This window comes from Drosophila montana, unplaced genomic scaffold (assembly GCF_035044405.1).
Source record: "Drosophila montana isolate Dmon_TW-CO22-7 unplaced genomic scaffold, ASM3504440v1 contig_2634_1, whole genome shotgun sequence".
Taxonomy (NCBI): Eukaryota; Metazoa; Arthropoda; class Insecta; order Diptera; family Drosophilidae; genus Drosophila; species Drosophila montana.
In genome coordinates, this window is record NW_026997499.1 from 28,342 (window position 1) to 44,968 (window position 16,627).

Sequence of the window (16,627 nt, forward strand, 5' to 3'; positions counted from 1 at the left end):
GTCAGCAATTATGCGTGGGATAGTACTCTGATGGGAACATTGACAGTGGCGTGATATTTAGGGTGAATTGTTTATGTCTACCAAAGGGGGACAGTTTGATCTTGACCAATGTCGATGTTATCACCAGGCTTTTTGTTTACAATATTGGAAGTGTTTATACTTATGCTTATGCTTGTGTGCTAAGTTATGTTAAAGGGTGGGTGCGACTATGGATATGTCACTATATATACTTTATGGGGTCGGAGATGCTTCCTTCTGCCTGTTACATACATTTGCACAAATATATTATACCCTTGTTCGCATTTTTAATGGGTTCAGGGTATAAAAAAGAGAGAGAGTGAAAACAAAACAAAACGAGAAGACGCGAGTCAAGGATACCAAAGATTTTTTAAACATTTTTTCTCTCCACTGACTGCCCGTTTGTTCAATCGAAACAAATCGAAGTGAAATAATAAATAAAAGCAAAGTGAGACTGGCATGTAATCGCGAGCACGGTACCACGGTATAGGAGTGAGCGAGCATGGCCAATAACAACGGAGGGCGAGGCTGGTACGCAGTGAATATATTTTTTTGGGTGAGAAAAAAGGGGAGACAAAACAACATGAATAGTGCGCATAATTAACGTGAATATTGAACTCCAAATCGTAAGGCGGCGATTTGATTTTTTTATTTTATTTGCTTAAATTGCTTGGTGATCAGAGAAAATAATAAGCGAAGACCATAAATAACAAAAAAAAACAATCGAACGGTCGGGATCAAGAACTAAAAAAATAACGGGAATTAAATAAATTTAATATAAAATAAATATTGGCAGGAAGGAAAAATAAAAAAAAAAGAAACGGAACTAAATATTTATAAATAACTAGCGCGTAAATTACGCGTCACGGCCTTGCCCGTGGCACGTATAGAATAAAATTTTTCAAAAAGCTTTGAAAATGATTTTGCAACTTATCGGACGGTAAACCAACAACTTTCATACTAACGTTTTTCACCAATTTACCACTGTTGCGGGTGAAATTTCCCAAATTGCTGAAATACGTAAAGTTGAAACAAAGCCGACAACACTTTCCACCGAGAAAGCTTTTATTTTGCGAAAAATGGCAAACACGTCTCAAATAATTTTTAATGTAAGTCCATGGATATGAATTTGAGCGCGAAACGTCACCCACCAAATCTTTGACCCTCATTTCCACCAAGGAGGAATGTATTTTTGGAAAAGTGTGAAACACCCCTCAAATGAATTTAACCTTTATCAAATAAGGTAACTACAGTAAAAATTTCAGCTTCCTAGCTCTTACGGTATGGGCTATGCGTTGAACATCAATCACTCAGTCAGTCAATCTGACAAACAAGATAAAAATGTAAAATAAATAGCAAAAAAAAGGAAATACAACATGGACAATAAAATATTAAGAATTCCATAAGATAAATATAGATAAATATAAGAGAATACAAGCGCAACCTAAAAGGAAAATACTGAACCCCAAGTACCAAGGAAGAGAACGAACACAAAAATAAAGAGGATGCATACGTGTGTCAGAATGCAGGGCCAGAATCCACTTGTGGCGAAACGAGGAGCTAGAGCCGATTGCTCGCGAGTTCGGGCTGAGCGAGCTAGGGCGGGTTGAAGACTTGAGTCGTCGCCTAGCGAGGTTCGTTTCCAGGAGTTCACACTCGGCGAGTTGGAGGCCAAATACATACGAGCCTCAGAACATAAGGCCCAGCCCGAACCCGAGCCAATTGAATAGGATAGGCGTTCGAAATCCAAATCGGATTGCGGCCCACGTCTGAGCACCCCCGGCCTGCTCGAAGTTCCGGTGATCACGGGCTACAGGGCCCGATGCGAAGCGAGGCGGGGGATAAAATGAAAGAGTTGGGAACGCGCCGTGGTGCTAAGGGTGTCCCGTCATGAGGGGACACTGTATTGTACCCGAGCAAGTGAGGAAGTGGGGTATACGGTTCGATGGGCAGGCCGATCCATTGTCCTTTGGAGGATCGCGCCCTGTCCTATGACATCGATATAGATAGACTACCGAGGGCGATCAATGAGGTCATGGTTGGCGAGGTCGCTCGGTGGCTCATGACGATTGGGCTAAGAGACGTATCGTGGACTAAGTTCAAAGAGGGGTTTCTAGATTTTTTTCTGCCCCCGCGGTACTTCGAGCAATATGTGGGCGTTAATGCACCATGCGGACTACAGCCCTGGGAAGGAACTACGAAAACGCAGCATCGGAATATAAATTGTATGTGCGGAGACAAGATTTCTCGTCTCTGTCCAAGCTTATACAATTAGCCGTCGAGTATGAGGGCATAAGGCAGCACGGTCAACAGTACCCGTCGAGTAGCATGGGCGCATATCTAGGCTTCGGGCGCAATCAACGATCGTACTGAATAACCCGTTCAGAGATCCTTTACCGCCAGTTATCGAGGCGACTCCCGGTGGGATAGTCATTGGATCGTTGCCAATACAACGAGAAGAGGCCGTCAACAGGATGATCGGTCAAGAACCAGGAGTAAATGCCAGGCGACGTCCAGTATGCTATCGGTGCTGGTAAAAATACCATTTTAGAAGCGCATGTCCCAATACTCAGGTGGTTTTCTGTGCGCAATGCGCTCCCAAAGAGGTGAGCAGCCAGGAATGTTGTAGGCGGCCTGTTCAGGGAAACGGTTAGCGGCACCACCCGGACCGAGAGCGGGCTGGCAGCGACGTCAACGAAGCCCGGAATCACTAGACCAATTGCGAGTAGAGGGGTGAAGATCAAAATCGACCCCGGCTCTACCCGATATTTAATCAGTGGGGCTTTTGCGGCGAAAGTAGCCAAGAACGGGGAGGTTCGGACTAGGACACGGCTAGCGGACGGCTCAGGGCTAGATGTTGCACGAATGGTGCAGCGGGTCGCACGATTCAAGTGCCTCTGCTAATAATGGCGTCGATGCTAGACCAGGTGATCCTAGGCATGGATTTCCTGCGTGCGATAGGCACGAGAATAGGCTGTGGAGACAGCGAGATCACGCTAGGAACAGTGGAGTGACCGGGAATTCGGCAAGGGGCGACTGGTTGCCCTGCGGAGGCGATCCCGGAGGCAAGGTTAGGGATTCCGCAGGGGGCGACCGTCTGTCCCGTGGAGAGAATCGGGAGGGTGCCAGTAAGAGAGTCGAAATGGGAGCGTAAAGGGGGCTCGACGAGGGTGGACTGACAGGAGATGTCGTACTAACAGGCGTGCTAGCCATGGGGGAAATCCCAGCCGCGGGAGCCAGCCACGAGGTTAGTGGTGGTGAAGGCTCTTGAGAGGGGAGTCCGCACAGATAGGACGTCCGGCCAGTAGACCTGGAGCCGAGTCAGCAAGAGCTTCTGGCACGATTCGAGGGGCTGGAGGGCGTATCCCATATAGCCAGCCAACGTATCGTGATGAAGGACAACGAGCCCATCAAGCAGAGGTATTAGCCAAGATACCCCGCGATGCAGCGAGTCATCGACGAGTGATTGGTCAGTACAGCCAGTACAGCGCGCCGATCGTGCAGGTGAAGAAGAAGACGGGGGAATGTCGAATGTGCATCGATTATATAACCCGGATAAACGACATCTTGGACCGCATACAGCACGCACGCTACATATCCACGCTGGAGCAGGGATATTGGCAGATACCCATGGAGGAAAGGAGTAAACAATACACAGCGTTTACAGTCTAGGTGGGGGTCTATACCAGTGGATGGTGATGGCCTTGGGGTTGCACTCTGCGTGCGCCACGTTCCAGAGGGCCTTGAATTCAGTGGGGGGGGCATAAGCGGAACCCCCATGCCATCGCCTATCTGGATGACATCATCATCATAAGCGAGACCAGCTTAAGGAATGACTCACAACGGCGACGATAAAAGCTTCCCAGACTTCAGCGATAAATTCGTGTTACCGACGGTCTCGAGTGATCATAGCCTGGGTCCCCTTCTCACGCAGACCACGGAAAATGAGTGCCTGGCCATAGTATGATCAATCTGCAAGCTGAGGTGAGATTTAGAACAGGTTCGAAGTCATCACCGACCACATGGCACTCAAATGGCTCAACTCGATAAAGAGTCCATCTGGAAAGATCACTCCAAGGGCCCTGTCGGTATTCCAGGATGCGTTTAGTAAGTGGAACGGATACTCTGTGAACGGATACTCAGTTCACCACTTCCTGAGTTCTGTTGGCGTGGAGGTGCAATACACGGTGTGAGGTGGCTACCTGGATCAGCCACCGCACAGCCCTGATTCACGCAAGGAGCCCTTAAGTTTATAGTTTAAGCGAGTAATGCAGGGTCGCAAGCCGTTAGGTTTATAGTATTATTGTTTTGTTAGTTTATAAGCATCCTAAGTATGAGTAGTAAGGAAGTATATAGTATATATATATATATATATATAGTATAGTATATAGGCATTATTAAACATATTGTATTAGAAAAGCATGTAGTTGACTAAGGGCAAGGAGCTAGAAAGAGAATGTAACCGCCGGCCGCCGCAACAACCATGCGTTGCCGATCGGTTGCTCAACACCGACTTCGAGAGCGCAACTTCAATTCGGCGGCGAAGAGAGAAAGCTCCGAGGTGAAGTTTCGAAAGCTCGCGGCGAAGTTGGGCGACCGAGGCAAGCGTACGGCTCGTTTGCGGTGACGATCAGAGTAAGTAGAAGCTAAAGCGACGAACATAACCCTAAGCGGGTAGCGGAGCGCTAAGGCTCCAGACAGTGCGGCAGGGCCTTAACGTAGGGAAACAGAGTAGGGTAGTGCATAATATTAACAGAGAAGAAAGCGTTAATAAAGCGATGCTAACAAAGAATGTCTGCTAATCCTTTTTACTTCATATTAACACAAATTCGGGCACCGTGGTTAGCCGGTTTTAAACATAACCCTCTTTCCCGTACCTAAAAGAGTGGTGTATAGTGAGACGAAGCTTCAATCCGTCGGTCATGAGAACTGTTCTGGCTTTTTGGATGCGCGTGGGTTGAGACGAACTCCGACTTATGGCTAGAAAATATCTGGCCACCACATAGATGCAGACTAATTAGGAATCCACACAGGCATCGCAAAATCCATGGATTTCAACATCAGCTTCTTCGAAGAGCCCCACTCTGCCGCATAGCTCCCTCCATAAGACACTCCTAGCAATTCTGCACTCCGCGTCAAAGGCAATCGCACTGAATTACTAATGTTTTTTAGCAACTGTTTTGAAAACTACTGCCAAGAACTAAAGTCAATTTTGACTTTTCACAAAAACACGCTATAAATTAGTTTCATTTATCGAATTTATTTATTTGGCTGTGGCTCAGAAATAGTTCTTCGCTTCACCTCGATCAACAATGAACAAGAGACGAGATAAAAGAGAATATGCAATTTATAGCATCTGCGATAAGTGCAAGATAGGCTTGCCAACCTTGTTTGCAACAAGGTTTCACGAAACTAAGATTACAAACTCTTCTTATGTTTACATGAATATTTGATTATGCTGATTTGATGCGGCTACTGCAGAATACAAAAGGGCCGTTAAATCATCGTGGCGGCGATAATAATAAATAAATCGGAGTGAGCAATAACGAACAGACAAGTACAAGACAAGTTATAAATGGATGACAATTGAAAATTAAATTAAAAACGTTGTTTGGCTGCGCAGCCAAAACAGCTGGAGCGACCTCGCCACTGATAAGAGCAGCATCGTCTTCTTATCTTGTAATACTTGCTCTGCGAAGCAACTGCTTAAATTTCGCTCTTAAGATTATTTACATTAAGCTGGCGCTCTTCGCTGTAACGATCATTTATTGCCCTAACATTACCTTTTGCGAAGGCCTCGATGCTGTGCGTCGAGTTTAGTTAAGTTCCTTCGCTTCGTGCATTTGGTACGCATCGGCCACTTGCATTATAAAAACATATTAATTTGCCGCTATTGTCGCCTCGCTTAAATCGGCACGTACCAATTCGGGTTCGCTTGCCTGAATATAACTATTGTTCCGAAATAATAAACCCAGACCAATTCGGGTCTGACTGCTTTTCGTAACTTATAACAAATATATAAATAAATTGGAACACAAAAAATAAAATAAAGTTATTTATTTCTATTTGTGAAAGCGCAATAGCGCAGCATTTTGGTGACATCGACGAGATTTATTTTTAGTTGTTATATTATTGCCTTACATTAAAGCAGTAAACTTAAAAGATCAGCAACCTGACATTTCGTTTTGTGCAGTTTATATACATATAAGCTATCGCCGTCGCTTTGCTTACTCTCTCGGTCGCTTAAAGTTTGATGGTCTTTCGTGCGTAACTTATGTACAAGCTATTGCCGTTGCTTTGTTACATAGCTTGACACTTGCGTTCGCAGAAGTTCTTACAGCTATTGTTTTTGAACGGTTTACATGTACTAGCGATTACCAATGTTAGGTAGTCAGCTAGTTTCGCACACACTTTCTATCAACGCTTATAATGGCAACAGAAAATGCCTTTAGTGCAGTGCCCTCTGCAAACAGGGTGACTCTTCTGAAGTGCAAAACCATTTCAATTTACGAAAGTTTGCAAACACTTCAATATGCTCTAAGTAATTCGACACTTAGTGCAATTGATGAGTGCGGTCTTACTGTTAGTCTGAAGCAAATCGAGCGGCTTCAGGCCTCGTTCGATATTACTCACACCAGTCTCGAAGAACGAGACTTTTGATGAATTTGGTAGCCAATTGCACGAGGACTTCGACGTGTTAGCAATTTCTATGGAAATTTCGGTTCGGAGTGAAATCGCAAAACGTGTCTCAATATATATTTATTTATTTATTTATTAGTGGTCAACAAAACGAGTGTTTTCCTAATTATTCAATACATTATATATACAACTATGAAAATTAAATGCTAAAAGCCTAGTTAGAGAACACAAATTTCTAATAGCATCACCGACCGATGGAGGTGTTTTATTTGCCAGTCCGGCCATTTTGTCAGTGACGCTATTAGAGCCTACATCTAAGAAGAAGGGTGTAAGTAGGAAAAAGTGTTCTTAACTAAAATTAAAAATAATCTTAATTTGCTATATTATTTAAGAATATACCATAAATAGGAGAAAAGAAAGTAAGAAGATTGTTAATAGAGTAAAGAACTGTATGCTAGATATATAGAGTGTTAAGTAGATAGGATAAAGAGATAGTATTGGGAAAGTGAAGGGAAATCACCGACCCGGTTGGGGAAAATTTATAAAATTTTATAAAATTTTGCACGTCGATAGGAATAAGGGGCGGTAATTTCTGGTTGGTCTAGCCGGAACAGAGAATTGAAGACGCCGTAGCAGAAAAGGAGAACCTATATCGCCAACAACCAACTTATGTAGAAAGAGAACACCGAGAATTGTCCTACGGTTGGTTAACGACGGAAGATTAAGAATAAGCAGCCTGCTGGAATAGAATGGGAACCGAAAATTAGGTTCCCAATTTAAACCTATTCGGTCAAGTTTAAAAAGTCAAATGTCATGGTGCACAGAGTCAAACGCCTTACTGAAGTCAGTGTAAATGACATCAGTTTGCATTTTCGAAAGGAAAGCATCATTTACCAAGGAAGTAAACTCAAGCAGATTGGTCGTAGTTGACCTATTCTTTACGAATCCATGTTGAACAGGGGAAACAACTGATTTGCAGAAATGCTGCAAATTCGAAGTGATTATTTTTTCAAATAATTTAGGAATAGCGGACTGTTTTGCAATGTCCCTGTAATTTTGTATATCAGACTTTCCACCTTTCTTGTGGAGGGGAATGATATAAGATCCTTTCCAAAGAGATGGAAAGACAGAAGATTCAAGGAATAGATTAAAAAGCTTAAGCAATGGGTAAACAAGGGAAGAACTACACTCCTTGAGTAGACAACTAGGAATATTGTCAGGCCCAGGAGAGAAAGAAGATTTTAAAGAATTTAAAGCTAAAGAGGAATGGGAAATAATAGGAGGAGACATAGAACTAGAGGAAGTAATAGTATAAGGGTAAGAATTATTATTAGGACAGACTGAAAAGTTACTTGATTGTAAAAAATTAGTAAGGATGTTAGCAGAATCAGAGTCATTGCTAGCTTTAACCATCCCGAGAGAAAAAGAAGATGGCAAACTTGAAGATTTACGCTTAAAGTTTACAAAATTGTAAAACTGTCTCGGATTTAGGGCAAATTGCCTTTTGCAACGAGTTAGATAATTCTCATAGCATTGAGGATTCAGAAGAGTGGTGGGCATCGACACACAAGCCATCGAGGGGACCCGATGGCGGAAGGGTACCAGAAATACTGCCTCATCACGACCCTGGACGCAAAGAACGCGTTTAATTCAATAATTATCATACGCGCACTTCAGGGACTCTAGATATCCGAGTAACTGATAAGTTACACTATTTCTCCAATCGTGTGCTCCTGTATGACACCTCTGCAGGACAGCGGCAGCACACCATAATGGCTTTGCGGATGACATTGCGGTGGTTACGGTCAGCAAGGAGCTGCCTGCGGTTGAGAAGAAAACAAACACCGCTATCCGCCATGTGGTGAACTGGCTCCCGACAAATGGCTTAACACTGGCTGCCCACAAGACGGTGGCAGTACTGGTCAGCTGCCGTAAGGTAGTGGAGACAGACACAATATGCGTCGACAACTGTCTCTTACACTCGAAGCCAGCCATTAGATACTTGGGAGTATGCCTCAGCTCCTACCGTACTGTCTCCGAGGATGCAGCACTAGTGCTGGCCGGAATGATCCCACTAGATCTTCTGACAATGGAGACAAGGACCAACAGCCCCCAAACTACAAGGCGGGCTGAAACTATGGAGGAATGGTAGGCGAGGAGAAATACTAGCAATGGCAGCTGGACACGATTGCTGATCCCGGACATGCGGCCTTGGGTGAGTAAGAAGCACGGTCAGACCGATTTCTACCTGACTCAATTACTGACGGGACACGGGTGCTTTAAACCCTATATAGGTTTAAACAAGAATCGGACCCGTTTTGCACACTCTGTGCGCGGGCCATAAAATACGCTGAACATGTCTTTTTCGTCTGTCCAAGATTCTCTGCTGAACGGGAAGAGCTTGGTCAAATTATTGGGAGACCTTTTATAGTCAACGACTTACTAGATATCATACTAAGCTCGCAAAATAATTGGATTGGTATTAGCACCACAGCTGCAGAGATAATTAAATCCTTGCGTCGCGCTGAAAGACAACGCAATCGTCAATCACAGATGAGAATCTAGCTGAGGCTTTCATGCCATGATACCAATCGGTGGTGCCATGAGAGGGATACGGAGAGTAGTTGGGTTTTGATTGGGTGCAAATCCCACACTTTTCGGCTCTTGATGCTTTTCTGTCCTATACAAAAAAAAAAAAAAACACGCACACACACATACACAGACACACGCACACAGAAACACACACGCACCCACATACACGGCTTACGCACACACACAAGCACACACAAAATTGCACACACAAACACACAGCTGCATGCCTTTGCGCGCCGCTCTGCGCTACAGCGATCACCGCCACACAAGGCGGTCACGCCAGTGCAGCAAAGAGTGGCTGCGTCGTCGCCGGCAAAAGAGAGTGAGGAGCTGCCAAGAACGCTAAGAGGCACGATCGAGAAGATGGGCTTAGTCCTAAACGGCTTAACGGCGCTGTTCAACGGACAACGCCACATTTACGGGCAGATGCGAGAGGAACTCGCGAGAGTAGAAAGTCCATTACAGTCCACGGAGTGGGTGACTGCACATATGCCGATATGCTCAGGCTCGTGAAGAGCGACCCGGCCCTCAAGCACCTAAGTGGCGATGTGCATGGCATTCGCAAGACCGCGAAGGGCGATCTTCTGCTGCGCCTCAATAGGAAGCCGGAGCACTCCGCAGATGAGCTTCAAGAAGCTGTGGGAAAGGCATTGGGTGACCGGGCGGTAGTAAGAACGCTGACCGAAACGTCCCAGGTGGAGATCAAGGACCTGGATGAGCTGGCGACTAAGGAGGAAGTGCTCGAAGCGATTAAAAGTGCCTTACAAGACGACTCCTTGCCGATTGAAACGATCAAATCGCTGCGACCAGCATTTGGCGGCCAGCAAAGGGCCACAGTTACTCTCCCAGCGCCAAAAGCCAGGACGCTTGTCGAGAAGGCCAAGGTGAGGATCGGATGGGTTGTCTGCCGTATTCGTGCAATAGACCAACCAAAGCGATGCTTTAAATGCCAGGGTTTTGGGCACATTGCAGCGAACTGCACCAGCGGAGACGATATGAAAGGCGCATGCTTCAGATGCGGGGACACAGGTCACGAAGCAAAGAGCTGCTCCAAGCCACCAAAATGTAGCCTTTGCATACGGAAAGGAGAAAAATCAACGGACCACGCTACAGGAAGCTTTAAATGTCCGGCGTATCGCGAGGCAGTACGCAAAATGAAATGTTAAGGTTACTTCAAATAAACCTTAACCACTGCATAGCTGCTCAAGCCATCTTGGAGCAGACTGTTAGGGAGATGCGCATTGATATTGCCATTATCAGCGAACCCCACCACCGAGAAACCAACTGCCCGAGAATATGGACCGAGGATCAGGATGGAAAAGCTGCGCTCTGGGTATGTGGCGACCCATCGACATCGCTGACAAAAACAAAGTCCTTTACTGGGTTTGTACGCGCACAATACGGCAGCCTGTGGATATACAGCTGCTACCTGGCCCCAAGCATGCAGCTCTGCGAATTTACAGCTGCATTAGATGCATTAGTAGATGACGCAAGGGGGCGGAAGGTCATTATTGCTGGTGACTTCAACGCCTGGGCAGTGGAATGGGGCAGCCAAGCAACTAACGCAAGAGGTCGTGCCCTGTTGGAAAGCTTCGCAGCCCTGGATATAGCCCTGCTAAACTTCGGCTCGGAAAATACCTTCACTCGAGGTGGTATCGGATCCATAATCGATCTCACCTTCGCAAGCTCGTCACTTTTTAGCGCAACAAAATGGCAACTAAGCGACTTATACACCGCAAGCGACCACTCCGCAATAATATGCACGATTGGTGAAGGAACTGCAGCCAGCACTAGAAGCCTAAGTCGGAAAGCTTACCGCCTGGATACTTTCGACCCCGTGGCCTTTTCGAATGCAGTCCATTCGCTTGTCACTGCCGGCAACGCAGAGAGAAGAGCCTCCCAAATGGCATGCCAGCTATCGCGTGCCTGTGACGAGAGCATGCAAACCCGGAAAACGTTTCGGCGCCACCATGTACCCACGTACTGTGGAACGAAAATATCCAGAGGCGGAACTGCATCCAAGCCAGAGGAGATAGCACCCGAGGAGTTTCCGGAGCTAAGGACAGAGCCGAAAATGATCCTTAGGGCAAGGGGACGATCGCAGTCGCAACTCGTCGTTAAAAGACTCTACGCCGGCAAACAAGCGCAGCCTTCTGACCCAAGTGAGCTGAAGTTGATTGTGGAAACGCTATTCCCAATCAGACCCGACGTATTACATACGCAAGCCAGACCATCGAGCCACGTAGCAGCCATGCCGTCTCTCATCGACGAAGTCTCAGTCGAAGAGGTGCTGACGATCGCCAGAAGCCTAAAGCCCAGTAAGGCACCGGGTCCGGACGGAATCCCCAACCGAGCGCTGAAACTAGCCATGTCCTTGCAGCCCGCGCAGTTCGTGCAGCTTTTTAACATGTGCCTAATGGAGAGAACTTTCCCCACAATATGGAAACTCCAAACGCTAGTTTTATTACCGAAGCCTGGTAAGCCGCCCGACGACCCATCGTCATACAGGCCGATTTGCCTCCTGGACACGTTAGGCAAAGTGCTGGAGAAGCTAATCTGCAACAGGCTCCAGGTAGCTGTCGACAACAATGGTGGCCTGTCCCAAAGCCAATTTGGTTTCACCAAGGCAAAGTCTACAATAGACGCTCTGGAGAAAGTGGTCGGCATAGCAACAAACGCCATCCAAGGATCGAGATGGAAAAGCGGCACAAAACTGTCGTGTTAAAAACGCCTTTAACACAGCCAGGTGGGACAAAATATTGGATGCATTGTCAACGTTCCGCGTCCCATATTATCTTCAGGAGACGATACGCAGCTACTTCACTGGAAGACTGCTGCAATACGACACCGCAGACGGCCCCACTACACATCAAGTGTCCGCTGGAGTGCCCCAAGGCTCAGTTCTAGGACCCCTCCTCTGGAACATCATGTACGATGGCATCCTCCGACTGGAACTCCCGATCGATACAAGTATCATCGGCTTCGCGGACGCGTGCCTTGTAGTCGTCGGCAAGGAATTGAAGGACGTAGAGGAATCGTGCAACCACAGTATTGACCGTGTGCACCAATGGCTGGCAGCAGCTGGACTCGAGCTGGCTGCTCATAAAACAGAAGCGGTGTTAGTCAGCAGTCGAAAAAGAGTGGAAACAGCGCACATAAGAGTCGGCAGTGCGACAATAGAATCAGCAAGGGCGCTAAAGTACCTGGGTGTCATGCTAGACACAAGAATGTCGTTCAGAGAGCACTTGGAGTACGTGCACAAGAAAGCAGCAGAGTCCTGTCGAGCGCTATCCAGGATTATGCTGAACACACGGGGACCGAAACAGCAGAGACGCCGTCTCCTTATGACCGTAAACAGAGCGGTAATAATGTACGCGTCCCCCATCTGGAGCAGAGCAATGGCTCTTCCCAGCTACAGCGTACACTCTATATATCGCCTAAGCGCTCTACGGGTCAGCTGCGCATTCCGGACGGTGTCGGACGAAGCGGCGCTGGTTATCGCAGGGATGGTCCCGCTAGACGAACTGGCAACAGAAGCTGTAGTTTGCTATAGAGCCCACAATGGAAGCAACACAGCAAACTCGATTCGCACTGAGGCAAGGATGCAGAGCGTAGCACGATGGCAAGCACGCTGGGATCGCGCATCTAAAGGACGCTGGAAGCATAGGCTTATCCCAAACTTGGAAGCCTGGATAAATCGCAAGTATGGCAATGCTAATTTTACACTTTAGACGCAGTGTTCTTGGTGCGGCAGAGGAATCATAGAGGACGCCAATCACGTCATATTCGAGTGTGGCCGTTTCGCAGCGAACAGACAGGAACTGGAGGACATCATGGGCAGACCTATCACGGTGGACAACCTGGTCACGCATGATAGAGACCGCACAAAGTGGGACGCTGCCAGCACCTTCGCAGCAGAAGTAATCAGAACTCAGGAGAGTTGAGCGCAGCAGACGGAGCTCGCGGACCGTTCCGCAGGCAATCCACGCTAGCTAAACAATACCCCAACTATAACCTAAGCTAAATAACTGAGCATAAATAAACTGAATACAAAAAAAAAACACACACACACACAGATGAGATTGTCTTCATAGAGGCGGACGCGTTTGTAACTGCTCCGTGAAAATAAACAAATAACCTGGAAATTAAAGTGAAGTTAGTGCACGTGTGCAGGAACCGAGACAGGCCTAAGACACCAAAAGGTGCTTGGGGTACTCACTGCGAAGCCCGTGCAGACCATTCCTGGGGTGGCGTCTACAGTTCCACGATCCAGGCGAGGCAGTGGAGGCGTCTACTTGGCGTGTTTGTGCGCTTTTGTAGTTTTACCACTCAAGTGTATAACGTCTCGCAAAGTATTTGTGCAGCTGCTTGCATTCACTCTAACAGCTGTTGGTAGTGTTGGCTAGGCAGTTCACAACCAGCTGATCTGCACTATAGAGCCAGCTGCCAAACTGCGTAGCGGAGACATCAACCAGGAGATAAGCTGTAACTGGCAGAAAGTACAGCATACTTCGGGCTTACGCTGTTCTTGCTAAGCAGTTAAGCTTTGGAGAAAGACAGTATCGGTGCTCACTACAGGCTACAGGGCAAAAAGGAGCAAAGGTCGCGGAACAGACCAATTTCCACCCCCCCGCCGCGGCGGTGCCATAAAAACGGGGCTCTGGTGACCGAGTCGGAGCGGTATAACTCCCAGCGGTCAAGCCTGAGGGAAACCTTTGGCCACCGAGGGACTTTCTGTAGAGCCCTGTAGTTAGAGCAGGTGCCAATAGAAAAATGAAGGATGAGCTGCATGCCTTTGCGCGCCGCTCCGCGCTACAGGATCACCCCACACCAGGCGGTCACGCCAGTGCAGCAAAGAGTGGCTGCGTCGTCGCCGGCAAAAGCGAGTGAGAGCTGCCAAGAACGCTAAGAGGCACGATCGAGAAGATGGGATAGTCCTAAACGGCTTAACGGCGCTGCAACGGACAAGCCACATTAACGGGCTGATGCGAGAGGAACTCGCGAGAGTAGAAAGCCTGCAAAGGTGGCGCTCAAGCTCTGTGTGCCGAACGAAGTGCGACGAGGCGCAAACGAGCTGCCAGACGTGCGGAGCCGAACGTGCTAAAGACGCGCCCAACGAAGCTCGGGGGCCAAAAAGAGGCAAGCACGCCCAAACGGCCGAGGGATGGCATGCCAGAGCAGCGCAGAACTCCCTCCAAGAAGGCTAAACGCCAGGGTCAAAACCCAGCGAAGCAGGCGGTGCTCACGCATCAAAAGACAGCCCCTGCAAACTCCAACTTAGCTGGCCATAATGGCAACCCAGAGAGCTGGACAGCAGTGAACGGACGTAAGCGAACGCAGAAGCGTCCCAGAGCCGACGCCATTACAGTCCACGGAGTGGGTGACTGCACATATGCCGATATGCTCAGGCTCGTGAAGAGCGACCCGGCCCTCAAGCACCTAAGTGGCGATGTGCAGGGCATTCGCAAGACCGCGAAGGGCGATCTTCTGCTGCGCCTCAATAGGAAGCCGGAGCACTCCGCAGATGAGCTGCAAGAAGCTGTGGGAAAGGCCTTGGGTGACCGGGCGGTAGTAAGAACGCTGACCGAAACGTCCCAGGTGGAGATCAAGGACCTGGATGAGCTGGCGACTAAGGAGGAAGTGCTCGAAGCGATTAAAAGTGCCTTACAAGACGACTCCTTGTCGATTGAAGCGATCAAATCGCTGCGACCAGCATTTGGCGGCCAGCAAAGGGCCACAGTTACTCTCCCAGCGCCAAAAGCCAGGACGCTTGTGAGGGCCAAGGTAGGATCGGATGGGTTGTCTGCCGTATTCGTGCAATAGACCAACCAAAGCGTGCTTAAATGCCAGGGTTTTGGGCACATTGCAGCGAACTGCACCAGCGGAGACGATATGAAAGGCGCATGCTTCAGATGCGGGGACACAGGTCACGAAGCAAAGAGCTGCTCCAAGCCACCAAAATGTAGCCTTTGCACACGGAAAGGAGAAAAATCAACGGACCACGCTACAGGAAGCTTTAAATGTCCGGCGTATCGCGAGGCAGTACGCAAAATGAAATGTTAAGGTTACTTCAAATAAACCTTAACCACTGCATAGCTGCTCAAGCCATCTTGGAGCAGACTGTTAGGGAGATGCGCATTGATATTGCCATTATCAGCGAACCTCACCACCGAGAAACCAACTGCCCGAGAATATGGACCGAGGATCAGGATGGAAAAGCTGCGCTCTGGGTATGTGGCGACCCATCGACATCGCTGACAAAAACAAAGTCCTTTACTGGGTTTGTACGCGCACAATACGGCAGCCTGTGGATATACAGCTGCTACCTGGCCCCAAGCATGCAGCTCTGCGAATTTACAGCTGCATTAGATGCATTAGTAGATGACGCATTATTGCTGGTGACTTCAACGCCTGGGCAGTGGAATGGGGCAGCCAAGCAACTAACGCAAGAGGTCGTGCCCTTTGGAAAGCTTCGCAGAAACCTGAATCTCGAGGTGGTATCGGATCCATAATCGATCTCACCTTCGCAAGCTCGTCACTTTTCGGCGCAACAAAATGGCAACTAAGCGACGTATACACCGCAAGCGACCACTCCGCAATAATATGCACGATTGGTGAAGGAACTGCAGCCAGCACTAGAAGCCTAAGTCGGAAAGCTTACCGCCTGGATACTTTCGACCCCGTGGCCTTCTCGAATGCAGTCCATTCGCTTGTCACTGCTGGCAACGCAGAGAGAAGAGCCTCCCAAATGGCATGCCAGCTATCGCGTGCCTGTGACGAGAGCATGCAAACCCGGAAAACGTTTCGGCGCCACCATGTACCCACGTACTGGTGGAACGAAAATATTGCCGAAGCACGGCGGAACTGCATCCAAGCCAGGAGGAGATACCAGCGAGCCCGAGGTAGACCCAACTATGCCGAACAGCAGCTAAGGTATCAGAGTGCCAGAAAAATGCTAAAGAAGTCCATAAGAGATAGCAAACGAGAATGTTTCCTGGAGCTATGCGACTCAGCCGAATATGATCCTTGGGGCAAGGCGTACAAAACTGTCGTTAAAAGACTCTACGCCGGCAAACAAGCGCAGCCTTCTGACCCAAGTGAGCTGAAGTTGATTGTGGAAACGCTATTCCCAATCAGACCCGACGTATTACATACGCAAGCCAGCCCATCGAGCCACGTAGCAGCCATGCCGTCTCTCATCGACGAAGTCTCAGTCGAAGAGGTGCTGACGATCGCCAGAAGCCTAAAGCCCAGTAAGGCACCGGGTCCGGACGGAATCCCCAACCGAGCGCTGAAACTAGCCATGTCCTTGCAGCCCGCGCAGTTCGTGCAGCTTTTTAACATGTGCCTGATGGAGAGAACTTTCCCCACAATATGG

General features: G+C 48.1%; 1 protein-coding gene across 1 annotated transcript; it reads left to right on the plus strand.

The window, feature by feature from the left end:
* Positions 1-4,040: 4,040 nt before the first annotated feature.
* On the plus strand, positions 4,041-13,193 carry LOC135429319 (uncharacterized). The gene is made up of 6 exons (XM_064683586.1): positions 4,041-4,207; positions 8,410-8,805; positions 9,755-10,133; positions 10,472-11,908; positions 12,051-12,952; positions 13,004-13,193. Exons 1-6 carry the CDS (start codon positions 4,041-4,043, stop codon positions 13,191-13,193), a joined length of 3,471 nt encoding a protein of 1,156 aa, XP_064539656.1.
* Positions 13,194-16,627: the final 3,434 nt, after the last annotated feature.